Source organism: Sceloporus occidentalis, unplaced genomic scaffold (genome assembly GCF_023333645.1).
Source record: "Sceloporus occidentalis isolate IW3139 unplaced genomic scaffold, rSceOcc1.0.p SCAF_50, whole genome shotgun sequence".
In the NCBI taxonomy this organism is placed as follows: Eukaryota; Metazoa; Chordata; class Lepidosauria; order Squamata; family Phrynosomatidae; genus Sceloporus; species Sceloporus occidentalis.
Window position 1 is genome coordinate 272,145 of NW_028317030.1, and position 21,723 is coordinate 293,867.

Genomic DNA, 21,723 nt, shown 5'->3' on the forward strand with positions numbered 1-21,723 from the left:
GAGAACAGAGAGTTGTTATAAATGGTAAATTTTCGAGCTGGTCAAAAGTGGTGTCCCTCAGGGTTCTGTTCTGGGACCAATTTTATTCAACATATTTATAAATGACCTGGCAATAGGCATTGAAAGTCATGTTTCTGTGTTTTGGCGGATGACACTAAACTAGGTAAAGTAATGCAGTGTGATCGAGATATTACAGTGCTGCAGAGGGATCTAGATAGACTGGGGACTGGGCACACAGATGGCAGATGAAATTCAATGTAGATAAATGTAAAGTTATGCACTTCGGGGTAGGGAATGCACAAGCAACCTACACCCTAAATGGTAGTGAGTTAGGGGTCACGACAAATGAGAAGGATTTGGGAACTGTTATAGACAACAAACTAGGAAACAATGTGCAATGTCAGTCAGCAGTTGCTAAGGCCAGTAAGGTATTGTCATGTATTAAAAGGGGCATCAATTTGCGGGATTAAAAATATAATTTTGCCTCTGTATTAATGAATGGTAAGGCCGCACCTTGAATATGCTATGCAATTTTGGGCACCTATTCTAAAGAAGGATATCATGGCACTAGAAAGGGTGCAGAGGCGGGCTACAAAATTAATAAAAGGAATGGAGCATTATAGTTATGGTGTTAGAAAAATGCGTGTGTTATCATAAATAGTATTTCTGACAAAGACATAAGAAAGTAGAAAATGTCTAGTCTATGATATATGCACGAGTTCACGCCAAAACGTCTACTCTATGTTCTACATATATATATGTGCAAAGGGTCAAGTCTAGGCCATTCTTAATTATGCAGCTTAAAGAGGTGTAACTTGCTTGAAAGGTAACCAATCAGAATGAAGCATGCTATTAGAAATAGATAAGAGGTTATATAAACCATGTAATCCAAACATGTAATCAGACAACGCTTCGACTTTTGTTTCTTGTGTGCCTTGTGTCGATTATGCGCATGATCTAAATAAAGGAAAACTCTTTCTGAGGAGAATTCGACCATTAATTCAACCAACATTTTGTTGCCCTGTGTGAGGAGGTCCTGACCGGAGACAGGGACGACGGTCCTGAGGAACCACACCTCGAGGATCTGCATCTGGGGTAATAATATAAGTCCTCCAGCTAAGATTGCTGTTAACCAGAGGCACTTCGCGACATCGTCCCTGAAACCGGCAGCGTCCTCCCGAAAGTTTATGACGGTCTTCTCTTCAGAAATGTGAGTAGGAAAAATATTTCTGGGAAATATTATAAGTGGTCAAAGTCTGTCAGGGACTACTGAAATAAATAACTGCGTATGCATTCGACAATGAGAAATATTACTTGGAGTAATATGAGGCTGATCAGGAGAAATGTGCACAGATAGTTAGTCATTATTTTTGTGATAACGAATTGTTGTTGTTTGTGATTGTGGTAATACTGTTGGGGTTGCTTGCAGCTTGTATTATTGTGAAAGAGTATCACAAGACCTTAAAGAGAAGAACTCTTATGGTCCAGGGACAGCTATACCAACCCATGTCACAAATCATGTCTGAATGACTCTGTCTGTGTGAATGACTGTTCAGGAGTCTTTTACGGCGAACGAACAGTGAATAAGGTTGTTGTTAATACGCCCCCCGGCATTTGTGAGAAGCTCTCTGTGATCAAGTGCTGGGATTGCAAGTGAACAACTTCGCTGCGAAAGCAATTTTCCTACCTCTACTGTCTATGTACGGTATCTTATAATTACAGAGGTCCTTTGTTTCATTCTGTCTAGAAGCGGTATCTCATAAATACAGAGGTCCTTTGTTTCACTCTGTCAATAAGTGGTATCTTATAAATACCAAGAGCTCTCTGTTTCACTCTGTCCAGACGTGGTATCTTATAAATACAGAAAGATTTTCTTTTTTCTGTCTTTTTTGACATTGCGGTGAGATTGTATTATGGGGATATTCCACAGTAAGGGAAAGGGACAGAAGGATAAAAATGTTGGTATTTGAAATACCAGAAAGAATATATAGTGACAATGGGCCTCATTTTGTCAATCAACTAATCTCCAGATTTGCACAAGTATTTGGTATACAGTTAAAGAATCATTGCGCCTATCATCCTCAGTCAGCAGGGTTGGTGGAAAGAAACATTGGAACAATAAAGAATAAATTAAAAAAGACCATGGCAGAAACTGAGAAGAATTTCTTGCCTACCTATGGTAAAATTGAGTATGCGTATTACACCCAATAAGCAAGGCCTCACCCCATTTGAAGTAATGTATGGGAGACCCTATAGTTTGCCACAGATAAAGGTAAAAGAAGCAAATGATGAAAGGGAATTGACCCTAGCAGATTATATGGCAAAAATGTTGAATACCAGATCAATAAAAACTGTTAATTCTCTTCCAGAAACATAAGAGCCAATTCCTGAGAAATTGAACGTTGCTTTGGAGATTGGGTACTAATAAGGATAATCAAACGAAAGAATTGGTCATCACCGAGGTGGGAAAGACCGTACCAAGTACTATTAACCACCCCACGGCGTGTAAGCTGAGAGGAGTTGTTGTATACATCAGTCACACTGTAAGAAGGTAACACCACTTGCTGGTAGTCACTCATTAAGTCTGGGTACAAAGGGGGGTCCAGACGATAGGTTGGACTCGTCTCAAACCAGTGAAGAAATCCATTCCCCAAACCCTGAGTTGACGGCCAGATAGGATGAAGGGGTGGTGCCTGCTTATAGTTTTTTGGGTAGTGACTGATGTTTTTACAGTAATTCCTTATTCTAATGCTAATGCTAAGTGGGATGAGAACAAGAAGGTGACCAGATGGGAAGATACCAAAGCACAAAATCTGACTTTTTTATTAACAGGAGATAATTGGGCAAGCAAGAAACTATGCTAAGGCCGATGTATATATATATATATATGCTGGATGCCCGAAAAGCCCCCTGGAAAACGAAGTATAACATCATGCCTTGGTTGGGATTATGCTATGTGGACAACAGCTAGTCGAGATTGGGGATATGATATTTTCGGGGCAGGAGCGAGCAAGATCAAAACAAGATTGAAATGATTACGATCCGAATGTACAACCTTTGATAACTGTAATAAATTGCTATTTACTTTAAAGGAACCTATGAAGACGGATGAGAGACTATATACCATAGGTCCGTGGGTTTCCAATAGAGACCCGAAGGGAACTTTCTTTTTGTCTTTTCCAGAAAATAAGGTCCAAGCAGAAAAAAAGTTACAGAGCCAGGAAGAAAAACAAATTCAAGAAAGGTTAACAAATTTAAATCTGTTTAGTTTAGAAAAACAGCGCCTCAGAGGGAATATGATAGCTTTATATAAATATATTCGGGGCCAATACAAACCATTGTGTGGAAATCTGTTCATAAACAGGACTATGCACAGGACACGTGGTCATGCATTTAGACAGGAAGAAAGCAGATTTAGTCTAAAGCAGAGGAAAGGGTTTTTTACAGTAAGGACAATAAGGATGTGGAATTCTCTGCCTGCAGATGTAGTTTTATCTGAGTCTGTACAGACATTTAAACAGCAACTGTATGGATACTTGGGGGATATAATCTTTAATTATGGGGAAACAGCTTATTTGTTTTTGGACTTTTTTTACATTTTGATGGAACTGGATGGTTCCTCTGATTATTATTTTAAATTATTTTAAAATGTTACTAATTTTATTTTTACATTTTTTTCATTTTCTTTTATTATTTATTAAATGTTTTACTAATCACATTGTGATTAGAAAGCTGGGCTCCATTGACTTGTATGGTTGAATGCAGTAACCTGCAAGTGGAGCCAGAGTTCTCAAGAGGGTCTGGAGACCCTCTAGTAAACTTTTCCATCTTTGTTATAAGGACGTGCCGCCATCTTGCGAGTGGTAAAATCACTCTCCGGAAGCACCAATGTGACGGGACCTACCCATACCCTAACTGGGTACACCCTCCAGAGGCTGTTTTCTTTTCCCCATAGCTACCAGGAATACAAGACTTCAATCGTGAGGTGGAGCTAGCGCCGAAGACAGCAGGAAACAACGCTCCTCATGAACCTTAGTGGCACTGGAGCGTAGCAATATAGTTCATTACTGTCCTTACAAGGACAGCACCGAGGCTTACCCCAATAATAAGACAGAACGCGTATTGAGGTAAAACAGGAACTGACTTTATTGAGAACATCAAAGATATGTATATCTATAGACAACATATTTGGATCAGGAGTATAATCCCATCAACGACCAGACAGCCCAGTGCCTCCATACAGTTATATGTCCAGCAATGCCCACACGACAAAAAGTCTCTATTTCGTGCATCAATCCCGGTATACCAATGGAGAGCTCATGGTCCGAGGATGTTGCGTTCCAAAAAGCGAATTGATCCGACGTCGGGACCTGGTGATCCCTCTTTTCTCAATACGTCTGATCGGTTCAACAAAGAACTCTATGCAACAGACAAAAAGATGAGGCGAAAGAGGGCTGTGATGAGTGACTCCTGAGCAAACAGGAAATACATTGTACATATAGAGTATATACATATACAATGAGTGTGTGTCTCATTTCATTCATACATGCATAATATATATATATTAGATTTTTCCAACCAAAGCAAACTCAATAACTTATAACACTTTATTCAAGTGAAAATGTTTTATAGACTCCTAGACTTGAAAAGTGCATATTGTATGCATCTTGGAACACTGTGTCTTTTAAGTCTGCCGCAACAACTATTGTCTCCAGTTTATGTTTTATATACTGTTCCATCAGTAGGTGGTGATGTTTCTGGATGTCTCTGCTCACTGTTTATATGGTATCTTCTCGCTTGCCTTAATAAAGTTTTCTAAAGGCCTCAGCCATGTTTAAGTGGATAAGACTGTGACAATTCATTTCTGTAGAGCTTTAAAGTATTTCTAACAATGTTAGTCTGCATTTTATCAGAATTTTGTCCATACGTTAAGCCTTCACAGGACTGGACGTTTGCGCTAGTCTATGAATGGCGCAGAAGAACAAGAGATTTGGTTTTACTTTTCATGATCATTAAGAAGGAATATATATCCTTCCTTCTAGGCTAATTTTCTTGCCCTGTACAATTAAATGTTACCACGCATAGCTTTTCTTTTCCCTGTAAACCTATAACATAAGTACATACCCTTGTCCTCATACACACATGAGAAATGCACTCATTTAATTTCCGGAATAAAATGCGTATGTTTTTGGACTATTAAATTACATTTATATAACACACGGAGGTTCTGCAGCTCTGTTATTGACTTAAGCGTCTTAAGAGGAAAACTATTCACACTATTCTGTAGAAGACACACACACACAACCTTAAACAGAAAGATAACACTGCCCTTGGCCTTAACCTACTTTATTCAAACTACAACTTACAACTTACAACTAACAATACTATTACTAATAATAATCCTATGAGTCCAACTTGAGAACCAATACGTCTTGGTTATCTCTAAATCCATTAGGCTTCGTGTATTAGGACAGCATGTCGATTCCCTGGCTCATTGGCTCCTGGAACATGCACATTCTTTCTATTGCCTTATGTAAGTGGAGCCGTCCTATTTTTACACTATCCTGACAAAAGCTGGAAAAGAAGAAATAAAAATAGCTTGTCAGTGGGCATAGTTTTGTTATCAGCTCATTGTCACTCTGAAATCTAACTTACTGCGAGTTGAGTTTACAAAGTGTGAAGATGCTGAGAAATGATACAATGATTCACTTGGTGGAGCCAACTCTACAATATGAAGTTGTAAAGTTCTCTGGACTGTATTCACTCAATCATTCAGTGGGACAAAAAAAATATGTCAAAATGGCACATCTTGCTTTGACTTTGTCACGTCAGTTTTTTGTGTCACTGAACACAAAGGCTTTTCTTACGTTTACCATTAGCCAAAAAACATTACATAGGAGTTTCATATGCAATACATGAATATAAGAGAGAGAGAGGTGACACATACCCAACGTCTGAATGGCTGTCTGCATATTCTTTGAGGGAAAGCAGAGCGGCATCGCGGCATATTTCCCTCAGATCACTTCCTGAGAATCCATCGGTGTAGTCGGCAATTTCACGCAGGTCTACATCTTCATTCACCTAAAGAAAACATATTAGGACACATAAGGACAATGAATTGGTGATTTTCCCCAGTGTAATTCAAATAACTACCAAGAGACCAAAGCCGGGTGATATAGATTCATAAGGAGTAAACAAGGGCGTGTTTTTCTAAACATTTAGGGAAAGGAAAAGAGTCAAACATGACTGAGAAGAATCGTGTCCAACTGAAAATGCATTGTGTAAAAAGATCGCAATTGCCTAGGAATCTTGTAAAAGATTGATATTATACCAGTAGCCAGAGAATGGTGGCGTTATGATTTTTGACATTTAACAGTATGTTGTGGAAAGGGGTGACTATCTGAGGCAGTTCCAGCTGAGCAGGACGGTTCTTGGGCCATTGGTGGAATAGTCAACCATTACATAAAAATCACATATATCATAGTATAAGTTGCTTACATTTTCATTTTCCAAGATGAGACTGAGAATTGATTGACGCTGTGCCGTAGACTAGAAAAAAAAGATGAAAACAGCATTTTAGAAAAACTATTCATAATTAGTCTTGTTAATCCCAACAAGAATGCATTTTGAAGTATAGGAATGGGGAAATATATGAAGAATTCATAGTTATGGAGTGGCTAAAACAAACTTTAAATAACCTTGTTTCTTCAGTAGCATTTAGTATTAGTAGTATTTGACCCATACATCACTATCTAAGAGAACCGCAAGTTCTAATTATCTTCATTATTTATCTTAACAATAGTGATTTGGTTTAAAATCGGCTGTAAAAGTTGTGTATTTATACAATAGCTACTAAATGTTTAATGCAGGTCATAAAATGGGTTTGTTTTAAAATATAAACAACTCCACTTTTTACTAAAGTTCTATTTGTCATGCAACATTTTTTGCAGGTTGATGTATTGAGATTATTTAGAACATGGATATACACAAGTTTAACATGAGGATTTCCTTCAAAAAGACATTTTAGTTACATACTGGTTTCTTAATCAGGAATCTGGCTGGCATCCTCCGCAGTATTGCTGGATCGATGTCCTGAGGTCGGTTAGTGGCCCCCATGATAATAACCTATGAAAATACAACAAAAGTGAAACATAAGAAGTACTATATGGTAGGAAAATGTGTTGAAAAAATATGATAAATCTAGAATGAATGATGTGTGGTTTCTTCTCCAAATCCCAGAGCCTCAAAAATCCTTTAGGAACTACACTTATGCACACAATCTGTATTTTTAAAGTGTTGGATACACATCTTATCTGTGTGTTCTCTAGCCTAAAATCCTAAACAATGTACTCTAGTTTGGAAGATTTGCTTATAAAAATTTTTAAAGTAATGCCAACCTGACAATTGTGGCCTGTCTCCAGCCCGTCCCAACGGCTTAGGAACTGGGCTTTCATCATGGCCGTCACTTCATGGTCACTCATGGAACGACTTCGAAGGAAAGAGTCTGTGTGGAGAGAAAGAAAAAGTCAAGCATGATGAATGTACAAAAAGACTCATTAATGCCCATTGATTGGGCACCAGTTGTCTAATATCACATTGAAGTCTAATACATACACCATTTGGCATGGCTAGAGATTGGTGACTTCCAAGAGCAACTTACCGATTTCATCGATGAAAATGATAGTTGGCTGGAGCTTCACAGCCAAAGAGAAAACAGCAGCTGCTAGTTTCTCAGACTCTCCATACCACTTGTTGGTCAGGGTGGATGGCTGGAGATTAATAAACCGGCATCCGGCTTCTTTGGCTGTGGCTTTGGCAATAAGTGTCTTTCCACAACCTGGAGGTCCATAAAGAAGGACACCTGTATAAAAAAACGTGCATGATTTTATTTATACAATAGAAGTACCTTTAGTAATTAAACAATATTAAAATAATGTATTTAAAGGCTCCAGTAATTTAATCTGCTTAAAAATATAAAGGGTACCAAGTGAAGATAGCCTCTGATCAAGCACATTTCTGCATATTGCAGTCTGGAGTAAGAGCTTCTAATAGTTAATTATATAAGTTTGAAAGAAAGCATTACAAAGAAATAATCCCCCCCCCCAAAAAAAAAAAACAACAAAAAAAAACAAACATCCTTTTGGTGTTTTGTTTAGCAAGAATGTATAACCTTTTAAATATTTGAAAGTATTTCATGGAGGTGCATACTATAATACAAATAAATGATACCGCAGCAATCTTATGCCAAGCTAAAACATCAAAATGTATTGTAACATAATATAACAGGGACAAAAAAGAAGAACTGGCACCACTCCAAGTCAGTCTGCAGATTACCCTTGACAAAGGCTACCACTCCGAAACATTGTTGATCTCAGTAACACTGTCTACTTCTCTGCAACATTTACCTGAGTGACTCGTAAGTTCTGTACCAAGTCCTTTTTATATTATTTTAAAGTAGATTTCTACTTTTTTACTTCAGGTATCAGATTTTATAGTTTACTCTTATATTTTGCACCGCCTACAAATACATTTTCTGCTACCTGTTGCGCACAGGTTGGGAGTTTTTGCACCTCATTTACTTATTTCTGTGCTTTTTTGTGCCTTTTGTTTGCCACCTCTCATAACTACACAGTTACTAACCTATCTAGATATAATTATCCAGCCTAACTGCAAAGAAACCTGCCCAGATAGAGATACCATTATGTTAACTCCCTTGCAGTGAGCGCAAACAGCACAATCAGATACAGGTAAAAAGAAGTACAGATAAAATGTACTTTCAATTTACTGGTGAATAGAGCAGGTTTGTCGATAACTCAACTGAGTCTAAGGATATCCTGACGGTAACTGCCTGAGGGCCAGAATTGGACAGCCTTGTGGCTCACCAAAATGCTTCCACATAGATAATCTTTCTACATATAAAATAAGTCATCAATGGAGCACCTTAAGCCTTAATAAGTGAAACAGATTCAACCCAAAAAGTCCCGCATACAGGGTTTGAGTAATACCTTTAGGAGGCTGCATCAGCCTGGATTTTGGAAACAGGTGTCTCTTTCTTATAGGGAGGATGACGCTGGTTATTAGGGCCTCGATGACATTGTCAAGACCTGCGATGTCACTCCAGGTCACCTACAGGGAACAAACACAATTGTAAAACTGCTTCTACAATGCAACCTTAGAAATATTAGACAAAGCAAAAAGGAATAGCACTATAAAGTAATGGGGGTTTAAAAGGATATATACAGGTTTCTTCACTGTCCTGGTCCTTCCTTCCCCAGTTTACTTCTTTCCATGTAACCTTTTCCCTTACCTCCATGTTGAGTGGGTCCACTAACTGTGCGGCGATGCACATTTCGTATTGCGTCAGACTGACAGTTTTTCCTCCAATCTGACTCATCGGTTGTTTAGCCTACAAGATACCAAAAGAACAAAAGTAAGTTTACCGTATTTTAAAATGATTAACTAAGGATCCCACCAAGAATACCACATCTCAGGCAATGCTATTAAATCCCTTTCCCGTGTGAGGTCCACCTGGTGAGATTCATGGATGATCACTGCACATAGCTTTGGAGAACTAATGTAAATACTGATATCTGTACATCCCGTTTACGATCACAGGATTTTATCTTTTAGGAAACATTGTTACCCCTTCTTTCTATAGACTTTACTGGTATTCTCTATTGTCAAAGTTATTAAGAAAAAAGTCCCATACCTCTATCTGAGGTTCATCTTCTGGTTCCTGTTTTCTGGTTGAATGGAAGGCATGCATCATCCATTTGGCGGTGTAATAACTGGCTGCGCCCAATACCGTCAGTTTGACAATATTGCCGATAACATGATTCCCAACCAGATAACGAGAAAAGACATCCATAGAAAACATGTTCTAAAGACAAATAAAAATACATTAATACATAAGAACCTTTTTTGACAACTGCTACTTTAGATTTTCAAGTAAATGAAACATCACATTTGCTCACTTTACATATTTCCATATATGGTAATATTGCTGTGGCTGGTGGTACAATGGTCATGTCACATAATTATTAGGACTTGAAATTTACCTGCTTTGTGTGTTCACAGCTTACTGATTTTTAAACCACAATAGAGAAGCAAACTAGTGGGTTTAAGAAAAAATAAAATCTTCCAAAATCTTTTTTTAATTTTAAAACTATACTTTTATACGTCTATTTACTTTTTAAGTCTAGATTGTAAACGTAATATCCTCACATTCTCTGTCACATTATAGCCTTGTAGCTTCTTTGCTATTATGACATCACAATTGCCCACTTTGCATATTTCCATATATGGTAATATGGGCCTTGGTAACTGTAAACAGGATGTTGGAATCAAATTGTTTATGAAATAAATTAAACCACATTTGGCCAGAAATAATAGCTCTCTGATCAGAGATATTTCAAACGTTTTGGTTATGGATGGATGTAATACCGGTCCTGAGTGCTTTGCTGGAGAAAGTTCAGCCACCTCTTGTATTGCAGCCATCTATCCATAGAGGAGATGATAACATCCTGTTTTGTTTTGCCATATTTGCTTAGCGCAGAGTAATTTCTATGTCATTGTTTTACTATCTATATTCTACCACGTTCCATGGGGAAGGACACCTCAGTTCAATCATTTTTCGACCAAAACAGAGAAGCAAGTTTTGAGCAAAACAATACTATCTAATTCCCTTTATCTTTTTATAATATAACTATACATTTGACTTATGGTCTATGTTAGATTATGTGCATTTATAATTTAGGGTATACATACTTTTCCTAAGAAGCTACAGTCCTGTAGCTTCTTCTCTCTCTGAGGTCCTCGTCTATGAACAATCACTGTGTGAATGAGGGCACAGTCACTGCAGGCATCGGGGGTTTATAGCCTAGCTATTATGACATCATAGTTGACTGCTTTGCATGTTTTCCATATATGGTGATATGGGCGTGGCTTAAAGTGTGTGTGTGTGTCAAGACCGTGCAAGTTAACTATTATGACATAACATGCCTGATTTACATATTTTCCATATTTGGCAATGTTGGTGTGGCCTGCATGTTTACAGCTTACTGATCATGAAAACATCAATTTCAAAGATGCAAATAATGATGGTTCAAGTTAAATAAATGAGATAAAAATAGATGTTGGACTAAAAGCAGACTGCAAATTATGTTTGTTTTTAACATCTTTAATAAGGAAAAAAAAAACATTTTTCTTAGTAGTTTAATGAGTTATTTTTTGCTAAAGTACCTTGAAAGGAATGAAACAGGCTGCAGCACCTGAATCCGGTTTTGAGATGTAAGAACCGTCCGCACACTGTGACTTTTAATAGTATCGCTGTAGAGTCGCTCCCACAGTTACTGCAGAAAGGATCCATATAATGATATAATTGTCGGCACGCTTGAGTTGGGCTCTCCTCAGCGGTCCTGTCCTCTAGGTTTACAGACCCCCGTTTGCCTTTAGGAGGGGTAAATTTAAAAAAATATACATATGTATGTATATATGTATATATATATATATACATATATACATACATATATATATATATACATATATATAGAATATGCTAGTATATTTCTTAAAGACACTACTGCTCCCTTTATGATGTTTTCTAATAAACACATGTTTTCCATGTGAATAAACAGAACTCCACATTCTCCTGTCGGGTGATGTGATCTGTCTGTTTATAAAAAGAGGGGAAGCCATTTTTATAAACTTTACTTTTAAAAAATAGTTTCAAAATTCAAAGCTGAATGGATTTAGGTGACATCAAAGACCCCCCCCCGCTTTATGCATCCAATTATAGTGATGCCACCAGAAAAAAACGCTTGTGTAACGTCTACTGGAAATGCAAGATGTTTTTCCATGGTGATTCTCGTAAAGGATATCAGATGGCAACTGCGCACATCACGAAAATTAGTGACAGTCAATTATCCAATTAGACATTAAAATGGTTTAATATTATGTATTTTACTGTTAATGCACATCATTTGTGTAAGACATGATAACAACAAGTTTACACTTTTATCTGGATAGACGCATCTATAATAATCACTGCATGAATTGTTATCACAATATAAATAAAATATATTAATAAGGATAAAATATAGTAATAATCCCCACATGAACTGCCCTTGGTTATTCCCATCTATATTTGAGTGCAATTTGCACATGCTTTGTTTTACCATCTGGTGTCTCACTAGACGTCTTAAGGTTGTGATCGAGAAAGTTTAAATTAGACTTGGGCGCCGGCGAAGATGAAGACGTGTTTGTCTTCGTGTTAGTCTTCGATGGAAAGATATCTGCAAATTCTAGAAATATTCGTCCTTTCCCGTGTTAGTTTCGTATGTGTACTTTGTATTCATTTTTTCTTCGTTTTCTGGTGGTTGCCATGGAAATGCCATGAAACGGTGCTAAAGTCAATAAATGAATGCATTGTTCAATAGGGAATTTGAGACCGATTTTACGCACTTGCCTAACATTTGCGACTTGAGTATAATGGCATACTTACCTACAACCCCAATTTAACCGTACAGGATTGAATGACAAGCGGGACTGTCCCGTGAGATTTGGGACTGTTGGGAGGTATGTGGATGGATGAAAGTGGTCAAAAACTCAAAATAAGCTTAGACTTAGAGTTATAGGGTTAATTAAGGTTAAGGATAGTAGTGGTGCACCGGTTTGGTTAAACATCTATTATTAATTTATCTAACTTAAAATTTAATAGGTGTTATTAACATAAGGGGTTATTTTCTAATTATATTTTACAAGTTATTTAATTTATTATATTTTTTGTACCTATATTTGCATACCTACTTTACCCAAATGTGACGGGACAGGACTGAAAAAAACTGAAAAATCGGGACTTTTTTCAGGTAGAGAAAGCTGAAAACAGCCCATGGGCTATTTTGCTTATCTAACATTCAAAAAATAGATTAATAAATATAGTGCAGCGCTCCGTTTATAATAACTCTATATTAGTAGTGCTATGCAGTTTTGTATTATATAACAATTGAATATGTCCCTTCTTACAAAGTAACACCCATCGTATGTAAAGAGAAAAAAAAGGATACTTGGATTCAAATCACAGATGGTATCTTCTATGAGACCCTCAACATAGGGGTTATGTGTTAAGTGCTAGCAGCTATTTTTTATATTCATTTTATATACTTTATTTATCCATATATCTATTAGAAGCGCCATTAGTCACTTTATTTTTGTATGGCTTATCTAACATTTACTACAAGAATTTAGCTACATCCCTGGTGCCACGTCTCTGTTTCCTATTCATAGCTTTAAAGAAAGAAAGACCCATCCCGAAGGAGAGCCTTCAAGCCCTCATAGTGACAATTCCCAACCAGTGATAAAATTGGACAACTGCTCTATCTACAGGCCAATTTCCCTGCTGAATGGGGTTGTTAAATTGTATGCCAAAGTGTTTGCGAATTGACTTACTCCCTTTGTGTTGTCCCTTCTGCATCTGGATAAGTTGGGGTTCATTTTAGGTAGCCAACCCCATAACAATACCGCAACTTCTTGAATGTCATATGGAAATCAGAGGCCCACACCTCCCTTGTCTTCTGGCATCTTTTGACGCTGACACACAAAAGAAAGCCCTGCGCTCAAACTCCCATCATTCTTAGGCGGCAGCAACGGCTATAGTATTCATCAGCCCAAAATACATAGAACAAACACAAAAAAAGTTACCTGCGCACTATCCCAAACACCTGTGCTCATATAGACAAATGGAGGTTTTTAGTTTCACTCCAATGGCCATTAAAATGGAAGCTCGCCTGCCACGTCACGGCAAACCTCTTAGGCGAGTCCTACACTATACAATTCACCTCGCTGCTGTGAGCTAAAGGTAAAAATCTCCTTTGACGCTGAGAAGGCTTTTGACCGACTTTACTAGGAATGCTTACAAAAAAGTTTAGCGAAATTGGGCGTCCACCAATCCCTACAAACAGGGATAAATGGCACTATATAGAAACCCCGGCAAGTGTCTGTTTGTTAGGATTCTGCACTATGCTTTTTAATTTTACCAATGTGATCCGTGTAAGAGCATATGCCTTGATCAAAGGATTCCCAATTGAGACATCTCCCTCGGTCTCTTCGGGTATGATATCTTCACCGTCCTTACATCCCCAAACAGTTCTTCTTCTACCTAGATGAACGTCTGGAGAACTATAAATAAGTATCCTATTGCAAACCTATCATTTCGAAAACTCAGGCACTGAACAATCTTTTACTCATCCCAAAAAAAGCTCATGAAAAAACCTGCTAAATAGATTCTACTATTTGTCTTGAGTTTAGAAATACCAGATGGGAGTGTTGGTTAAGAAGGACCAGGAAAAAGCGGAAACTTTAAATAACAGTTTTTCCTCAGTATATATTAAGGAGGAACCTATGGCAATGGATATATTGAAGGGCTGTTTAGGGATAATATTCAAGCATTCATTGGGAAGAAAGGATGGATGGTGACGTAGAACGCTGCACGCATCACGCTATGCGTGCTGAGTAATACGCCTGCGGCTAGTGCCGGCTTTTGGAGACGTATGGCGATGCTCGGTTTTACCGGGTAATGGTGTAGCTGCCGAGACGAAAATTTAGCGCTTCCGAGCCTCAGAATAATCCCAGGACAGCGGTTTATTTTATTACAGCGGACTCAGCCTGACCCAGCCTGGGGGATCAACCTGGTATTTGGCACCCACTTACTTGCATACTTTCTATACATTTCCTGCGTGTTTTTATTTGCCTGGAGTAAGAAGCAGGATATATGGCATCCTGATGGTCGAATAGAAAACACAGATGCAGAGATATATGGACATATCCCTCGTCCACGACTACAACTGCGATTCCATCTAGTTGTTCACCGTCCGGTTTTCAACGCAAGATAAGTGACGTTTTTAGTATACATATATCTCTCTGTATACTGCTATTAACTGAGATTCAAAGAAATTTCTGGAAGTATCAACACACTATCGCACTACATTGCTGCACTACGCCATTAACTGGAGATATTTATACTTATAAACATCCGGAGGCCTAAATCTATGAGGTCCCTGGGAATTTCACTGCTTACCACCGAATATATTTTTTATTTTTCTCATTATTTTGAAATAGCTTGAATTTTTTGGACTCAAAATGAATTAATAAGAATTAATGCGAATAATCTAAGTAAAAGACGAGAGGTATAAAACCTTAGGAGATCAAGGAAATATATGAGGAGGGGGTTAACAAGCTAAGGAAAGAAAGGAGTAAAAAAGAGAGAGAGGAAGGAAGAAAAAGAGCAAAAAAAAAAAAAAAGGAAAATAAAGGGAAAAAAAAATAAGGAGAGAAACATCATATAAGAAATTAACGGGTATAAACGGCTTCAGAGCACTTGTATTTAAAATACTAAGATGCCGCCAAAAAAGGACAAAGACAGAGAAAGGGATAGAGAAAAGGACAGAAGAATGAGCCATGAAAAATCTAAAGTCCTAACTACATAATACTCTCCCAAACCGATTCTCACTACACCTACACCCAAACATCCTTCAAAAGACTCCTCGGACATATCAGTTGATTCCTCTCTTGATACTCACCCCCAATTGGTACAAACTGAATTAATCAATCCAATCAAGATTAATAATATAAGTGATTTATATTCCAAACTCACTATAGAAATGAAAACCAATACAATCTCTCTGAAGCAAGACAGTGCATCAATTTCAGAAAAATTTATCTCACAATCAAACCTAATCCAGGCACTGCAGGACGAACTAGAGAATCTTAGAATGCAGAACAGTGATCTCAGATCTAATTATCAAGCTATAGAAACGAAATTAACACTCTTGGAAGACAGATCAAGATGGAAAAACTTGCGGATAAGGGGGATACCTGAAGAAATTAGCAATCTGGAGAATTATTTAAAGGATCTTCTATCAACCTTTATTAAAGAAGATAGTTTAGGTCATTTTTTGCTGGAAAACTTTCATAGACTTCCTAAACCAAAAGACCTAATCACTAGCACTCCAAGGGATGTAATAGTCCGTTTCAACAATTTTTACATCAAGAATCTTTTTATAACACAATTTAATAAAAATTCTGCACAAAGTCAGCAATATAAAGATCTGAAACTTCTTCCTGATTTCTCAATGGCAATACGAAAGTTTAGAAGACAATTTTATGATGGCACTAAGAAACTCCGCGATCTGAGCATCAAGTATAAATGGGGATCACCCTTTAAGTTGATTATACAGAATGAGGGAGAAACGCTAGTAATTAATAAACCTCCAGAACTTGAAGATTTCTTATCTACATTCTCGCATAGGAAAAGTACTTTGTAGGGACGACGATAGCAAGGCAGCTATCCCATTATGAATTGAACTTTTTATTAATAATTTATTTAATTTATTTAACTTATTATTATTATTTTTTTTTTGGTATTTAGGACACTTGTCACTTTAAATTATGAGTACTTGCACACTATTAGAAGATTTGCACACTCTCTATCATAATTGTATGTATTAGAAATGCACTTGGAAAATCTGAAGTTTTTTAAGTTATATTGATTTTGAATAGTTAATACACTATGAATCGAGTTTTATAGTTAGATATATCTACTTAAATATCTATAATATTTATTATTTTAACTTTCACCATATTTTCTATTTATTTGGATAGTTAGCACCTTTGCACTTTAATTCTGCAAATATTCACTATTATTTGCAGACTCAATACACCACATTATAAATATTAATTTTGGGTAAAGGAACATTAATATACACTAGAAATACACACTGTAATAATTTATTTATTATTATTATTGATTAACTAATTTTACCAATGATCACATAACAATGAAGTGGCAGCACACTAAATGCCTTTGGCACTTTATACCCGCTAAATTGCACTTAATTACTACCTATAATAATGTATTTATTTGATGCAGTAATTTATTTATTATTATTATTATTGATTGATTAATTCCATTAATAATGAAATTATCATATAATAATGAAATGGCAGCACACTAAATGTTTTTAGCACTTTATTCTTGCTCATTTGCACTTAATTATCACTTACAATAATTAAAAAATAAGTTTGAGGAATTTGTAAGTTTAAAGTGCTACTGGGTTAAGCCATTTCTTACATATTTCATATGTTTACTAGTGTCTAAACAATATATTATATTATTTATTTACTTAATTTATATTTAATTCTGTAATAATTTACTTATTATTATTATTGATTAATTAATTCTATTAATAATGAAAGTATTATATAATAATGAAATGGCGGCACATTAAATGCCTTTAGCACTTTATTTTTGCTCATTTGCACTTAATTATCACCTACAATAATTAATGATTAATGAATTCTATTAATAATGAAAGTATTATATAATAATGAAATGGCGGCACATTAAATGCCTCTAGCACTTTATTTTTGCTCATTTGCACTTAATTATCACTTACAATAATTAAAAAACAAGCTTGAGGAAATTGAAAGTTTTAAGTATTACTGGGTTAAGCCATTTTTTTACATACTTCACATGTTTACTAGTGTCTAAACAATATATTATATTAAATATTTATTTAACTTATATTTAATTTTGTAATAATCTACTTATTATTATTATCGATTAATTAATTCTACTAATAATGATTTTATCACTTAACAATGAAGTGGCAGCACACTAAATTTCTTTAGCACTTTATACCTGTTTATTTGCACCTAATTATTATTTACAATAATGTATTTATTGGATGAAATAACTTATTTATTAATATTATTATTGATTAATTAATTCCATTAATAATGAAAGTATCATATAATAATGATACTTTGGTATCATTTAGCACCTTGTTTTTGCTCATTTGCACTTAATTATTACTTACAATAATGTATTTATTTATTTAATTTATATCTTTATTTTTATTAATTCATTTATTATTATTATTTTCATTAACTATATTGGTTAAAATCGAATTTATTATATTTTAATGAAAATAGAAGTGTATTAATTAATTAAATAATATACTAAGATATAATTACATCATATTAGTGTATTGCACATAAACACTGCTTAATAAATATTATTTATTTACTTATTTGGTTAAATTACACTTAAAATTTTTACTTATTTATTATCACCCTATTCATTAATTAATATGGCTAAAAGAATTTACCATATTTAAAGAAGTAGTAGTACACTAATTTGTTAATATGATCAATTTAAATTACATTAAGCTGGTCTACTGGTGCCTAGACATTATTTAAAATATACAAATATTTATTTATTTATTTTTTTTTTATTAACTTAAAGGTCTCCTAAACGTCGGCACCTACGCATGAATTCGCCCAATCTAATGATGGGGCAAAGGACGCATGAAAGATTTTCATGTGTAAACTGTATAAATGCTTTGTTTTTTGTTGTCTGTCTATGTCTTGACGGTAAATCAAAGTTGAGGAGGGAGGAAGAGGGCCTAATATTATTTAATATCTATGACACTTAAACTTGTTTCTATTAATTGCCAAGGTTTAAATTCCCATACAAAAGAGGTTTCTTATATGATATGTTAATTAGAGAACAAATAGACATATGTTTTGCGCAAGAAACACATTGGAAAAAAGGAGTTTCCCACCATTGGACTTATAAGAAATACCCTGTTATTACTCACTCCAGTTTAAGTGGGGGAAAAAAAGAGGAGTTGCAATCTTGATAAACAAAAATATTAAGTTTGAACAGATACGGAATCTGACCAAGAAGCTAGATACACTATTCTCCTTTGTAAGTTGAATGACGTGACCTATACGTTAGTTAATATATATGCACCAAATATCTCTACAGTTAGATTTTTGGATAAAACTCCTGAAAAAGTCCATGCTAGCTCAAAAGGTTTCTTAGTAATCGGAGGAGATATGAATTGTATATTAGACGTTAAATTGGATAAGAGTTTTATGCATGGTACATATCCAAATTTAAAGTTGAAATCCTTAGCTAACTCATTTTCTCTGTGTCTTGCTCGTAATAATTTGTTCGATATTTGGAGAATGTATAATCCATCTGTGAAGGAGTTTACGCATTATTCTGTTAGGCATCACTCGTATTCCAGAATTGATATGTTTTTTTCAGACAATAAATCTTTAGAAATCTATGAGTCGCCTACTATAGGAAATTTGACTTGGTCCGATCACGCACCTATCTTTATAAAAATTAAAAACAATGAAGAATTTAAAATAAAATCTAATTGGAGGCTTAATGAATCCCTTTTGCTTTCACGCGATTTCAAGGAACAACTTAGGAATTTGGCCAAAAATTTTATTGAGACCAACGATAATGGTACAGTCTCGATTGCAACTCTATGGTGCGCTTTTAAATGCACCATGCGGGGCTATCTTATAAAACAGGGTGCATATATAAAGAAAATGAAAGGCGCGACCCTAACAGATTTATATATTGAGCTGGCACAATTAGAAGCTAGTAATAAAATAAGACCTTCAAATCTCCTATACACAGACATAAAAGAAATTCAATGTAAGATTAAAGAGAGACTAATGGAGAACATCAATAAAAATCTTTTATTCCTTAAACAGGATTGGTATTACAGTAGTAACAGGGCCAGTAAGAATTTAACTAAAAAAATTAAAAATAGGTTAGCTAAAAGTAGAATTAATAAGATCGTATATAATGGTAAAACCTATTTAACCCCAAAACTAATTGGAGAAGCTTTTAGAGAATACTATAGCACATTATATAATTTACCTATAGTTAATAAGGATAAAACACAGATAAGTTCATTTCTTAACGATTTAAATTTACCTAAACTATCTAAAGTAAAGTTGGAAAACTTAAATCTATCTATTCAACTCTCTGAGATTAACACTATAATAAGGAATCCAAAGCTCCCGGTCCAGATGGATTTTCAGCTCCTTTCTATCAATTATTGGACCCCATAATATCTCCATTATTATTGAAAGTATTTAGAGAAGTTCCTTTAGGGAAAGAGTTTCCGTCGGAAATGTTACAGACCACAATAACTCCTTTCCCAAAGATTGGGAAAGATCTGAGTAAGGTTTCAAACTACCGCCCTATTTCTCTTATAAACCTTGACATTAAAATATTTTCAAAAATTTTAGCTAACAGATTAGCTGCTGTTATGCAGGACTTGATCCATTCAGACCAAACGGGCTTTATACTGGGTAGGAGTGGTGAAGATAATACCCGTAGGATATTAAATCTTATACATGAAATACACTTTAATAATACGCCGGCAGTCTTCTTAGCCTTAGATGCGGAGAAGGCTTTTGACCGGGTGTCAGGAACCTATTTTTCGCTGCCTGAACCATGGCTTTTTCATACCTGTGCCATTTACATCTGCTACCACTAGTGGCCACCCTCTGCCCTCTGGAGCACTCAGAACTCAGGTGTGCCTTGTTACCTGGGTTGAGCCCTAGTGAATACATCCAGCTGGGCCTTGTTACCTGGATTGCCCTGCCTTTATGAACCTGCCCTGCCCTTCAGTCAGGGCCTTTGTATTGAAGTCTATGGACCTTCCTGCTGTGGCTCTGCACCTGTACTGTTCCTGGTTCCCTGCTTTCGTGCCCTTCCAAGTGGACTCCCTGCTTTCGTGCCCTTCCAAGTGGACTCCCTGCTTTCGTGCCCTTCCAAGTGGACTCCCTGCTATTGTGTCCTTCCAAGTGGACTCCCTGCTTTCGTGTCCTTCCAAGTGGACTCCCTGCTATTGTGTCCTTCCAAGTGGACTCCCTGCTATTGTGTCCTTCCAAGTGGACTCCCTGCTATTGTTGTGTCCTTCCAAGTGGACTCCCTGCTATTGTTGTGTCCTTCCAAGTGGACTCCCTGCTATTGTTGTGTCCTTTCAAGTGGACTCCCTGCTTTTGTGCCTTTTCTACCCTTCCAAGCGGGCTCTCTGTCTGTCGTGCCCTTCCCAGCGGGCTCTCTGTCTGTCGCGCCCTTCCAAGGGGGCTCCCTGCCAAAAGACTTATTACCTGTATTTTATTTTGCCATACGTCCGGTTACTTGCTTAGACTATTTTACCCTTATTTGCTGGTCCTGTTATATACATCAAATACACTGCATTACCTGGATTTCTGTTTGTGGTGTCTTTGTTTGCATAATCATGCACCGTGGGTTACATACTGAACCCCAAGTATCCCCTGCGCATAGGCTCCTACCCGACCTGATCACCCGAGTCCTGACACCGGGTGAGTTGGCCCTTTTTGGAAGAAACTTTAAAAATGTTTGGCCTGAATGGACAGCAGTATAAAAATCTGCAAGCAAAGATCTCAGGTTCAAACTTAAATTCGACCATTTTTTCTATCAATAATGGGACAAGACAAGGATACCCTCTAGCTCCATTACTGTATGCCCTCTCTATTGAACCCCTCGCGACGATAATACGTCGGTCGGAAAAATCTCTGGAATAACAACAGGTCCATATGAACACAAAATCTCTTTATACGCAGATGATATTCTCCTCACTTTATCTTTACCTGAAATATCACTCTCAGAGACATTGGAAAGTATTAAGGAATATGCAGTATACTCTAATTATAAATTGAATTTAGATAAATCTCAGATCATTGACTTTAATATGGATTTTCTAGATTTGAAGAAATTAAAAGTAACTTTGCTTTTTTATGGGGACAAAACCACATTGACTATCTAGGCATTAAGATATATCAGAACCTTAGAGATACTGTAATTAATAACTATACTATCCTTCT

The 21,723-nt window shown here is 36.2% G+C and overlaps 1 protein-coding gene across 1 annotated transcript; it reads right to left on the minus strand.

The window, feature by feature from the left end:
* Positions 1–1,001: 1,001 nt before the first annotated feature.
* On the minus strand, positions 1,002–10,497 carry LOC149288565 (outer mitochondrial transmembrane helix translocase-like). Its single transcript, XM_089491309.1, has 10 exons — positions 10,444–10,497; positions 9,710–9,880; positions 9,308–9,406; positions 9,006–9,126; positions 7,661–7,861; positions 7,398–7,504; positions 7,036–7,125; positions 6,499–6,549; positions 5,948–6,081; positions 1,002–1,200 (listed from the first exon to the last, which is right to left on the minus strand). The coding sequence occupies exons 1-10, from the start codon at positions 10,495–10,497 to the stop codon at positions 1,002–1,004; spliced, it is 1,227 nt and encodes a 408-aa protein (XP_089347435.1).
* Positions 10,498–21,723: the final 11,226 nt, after the last annotated feature.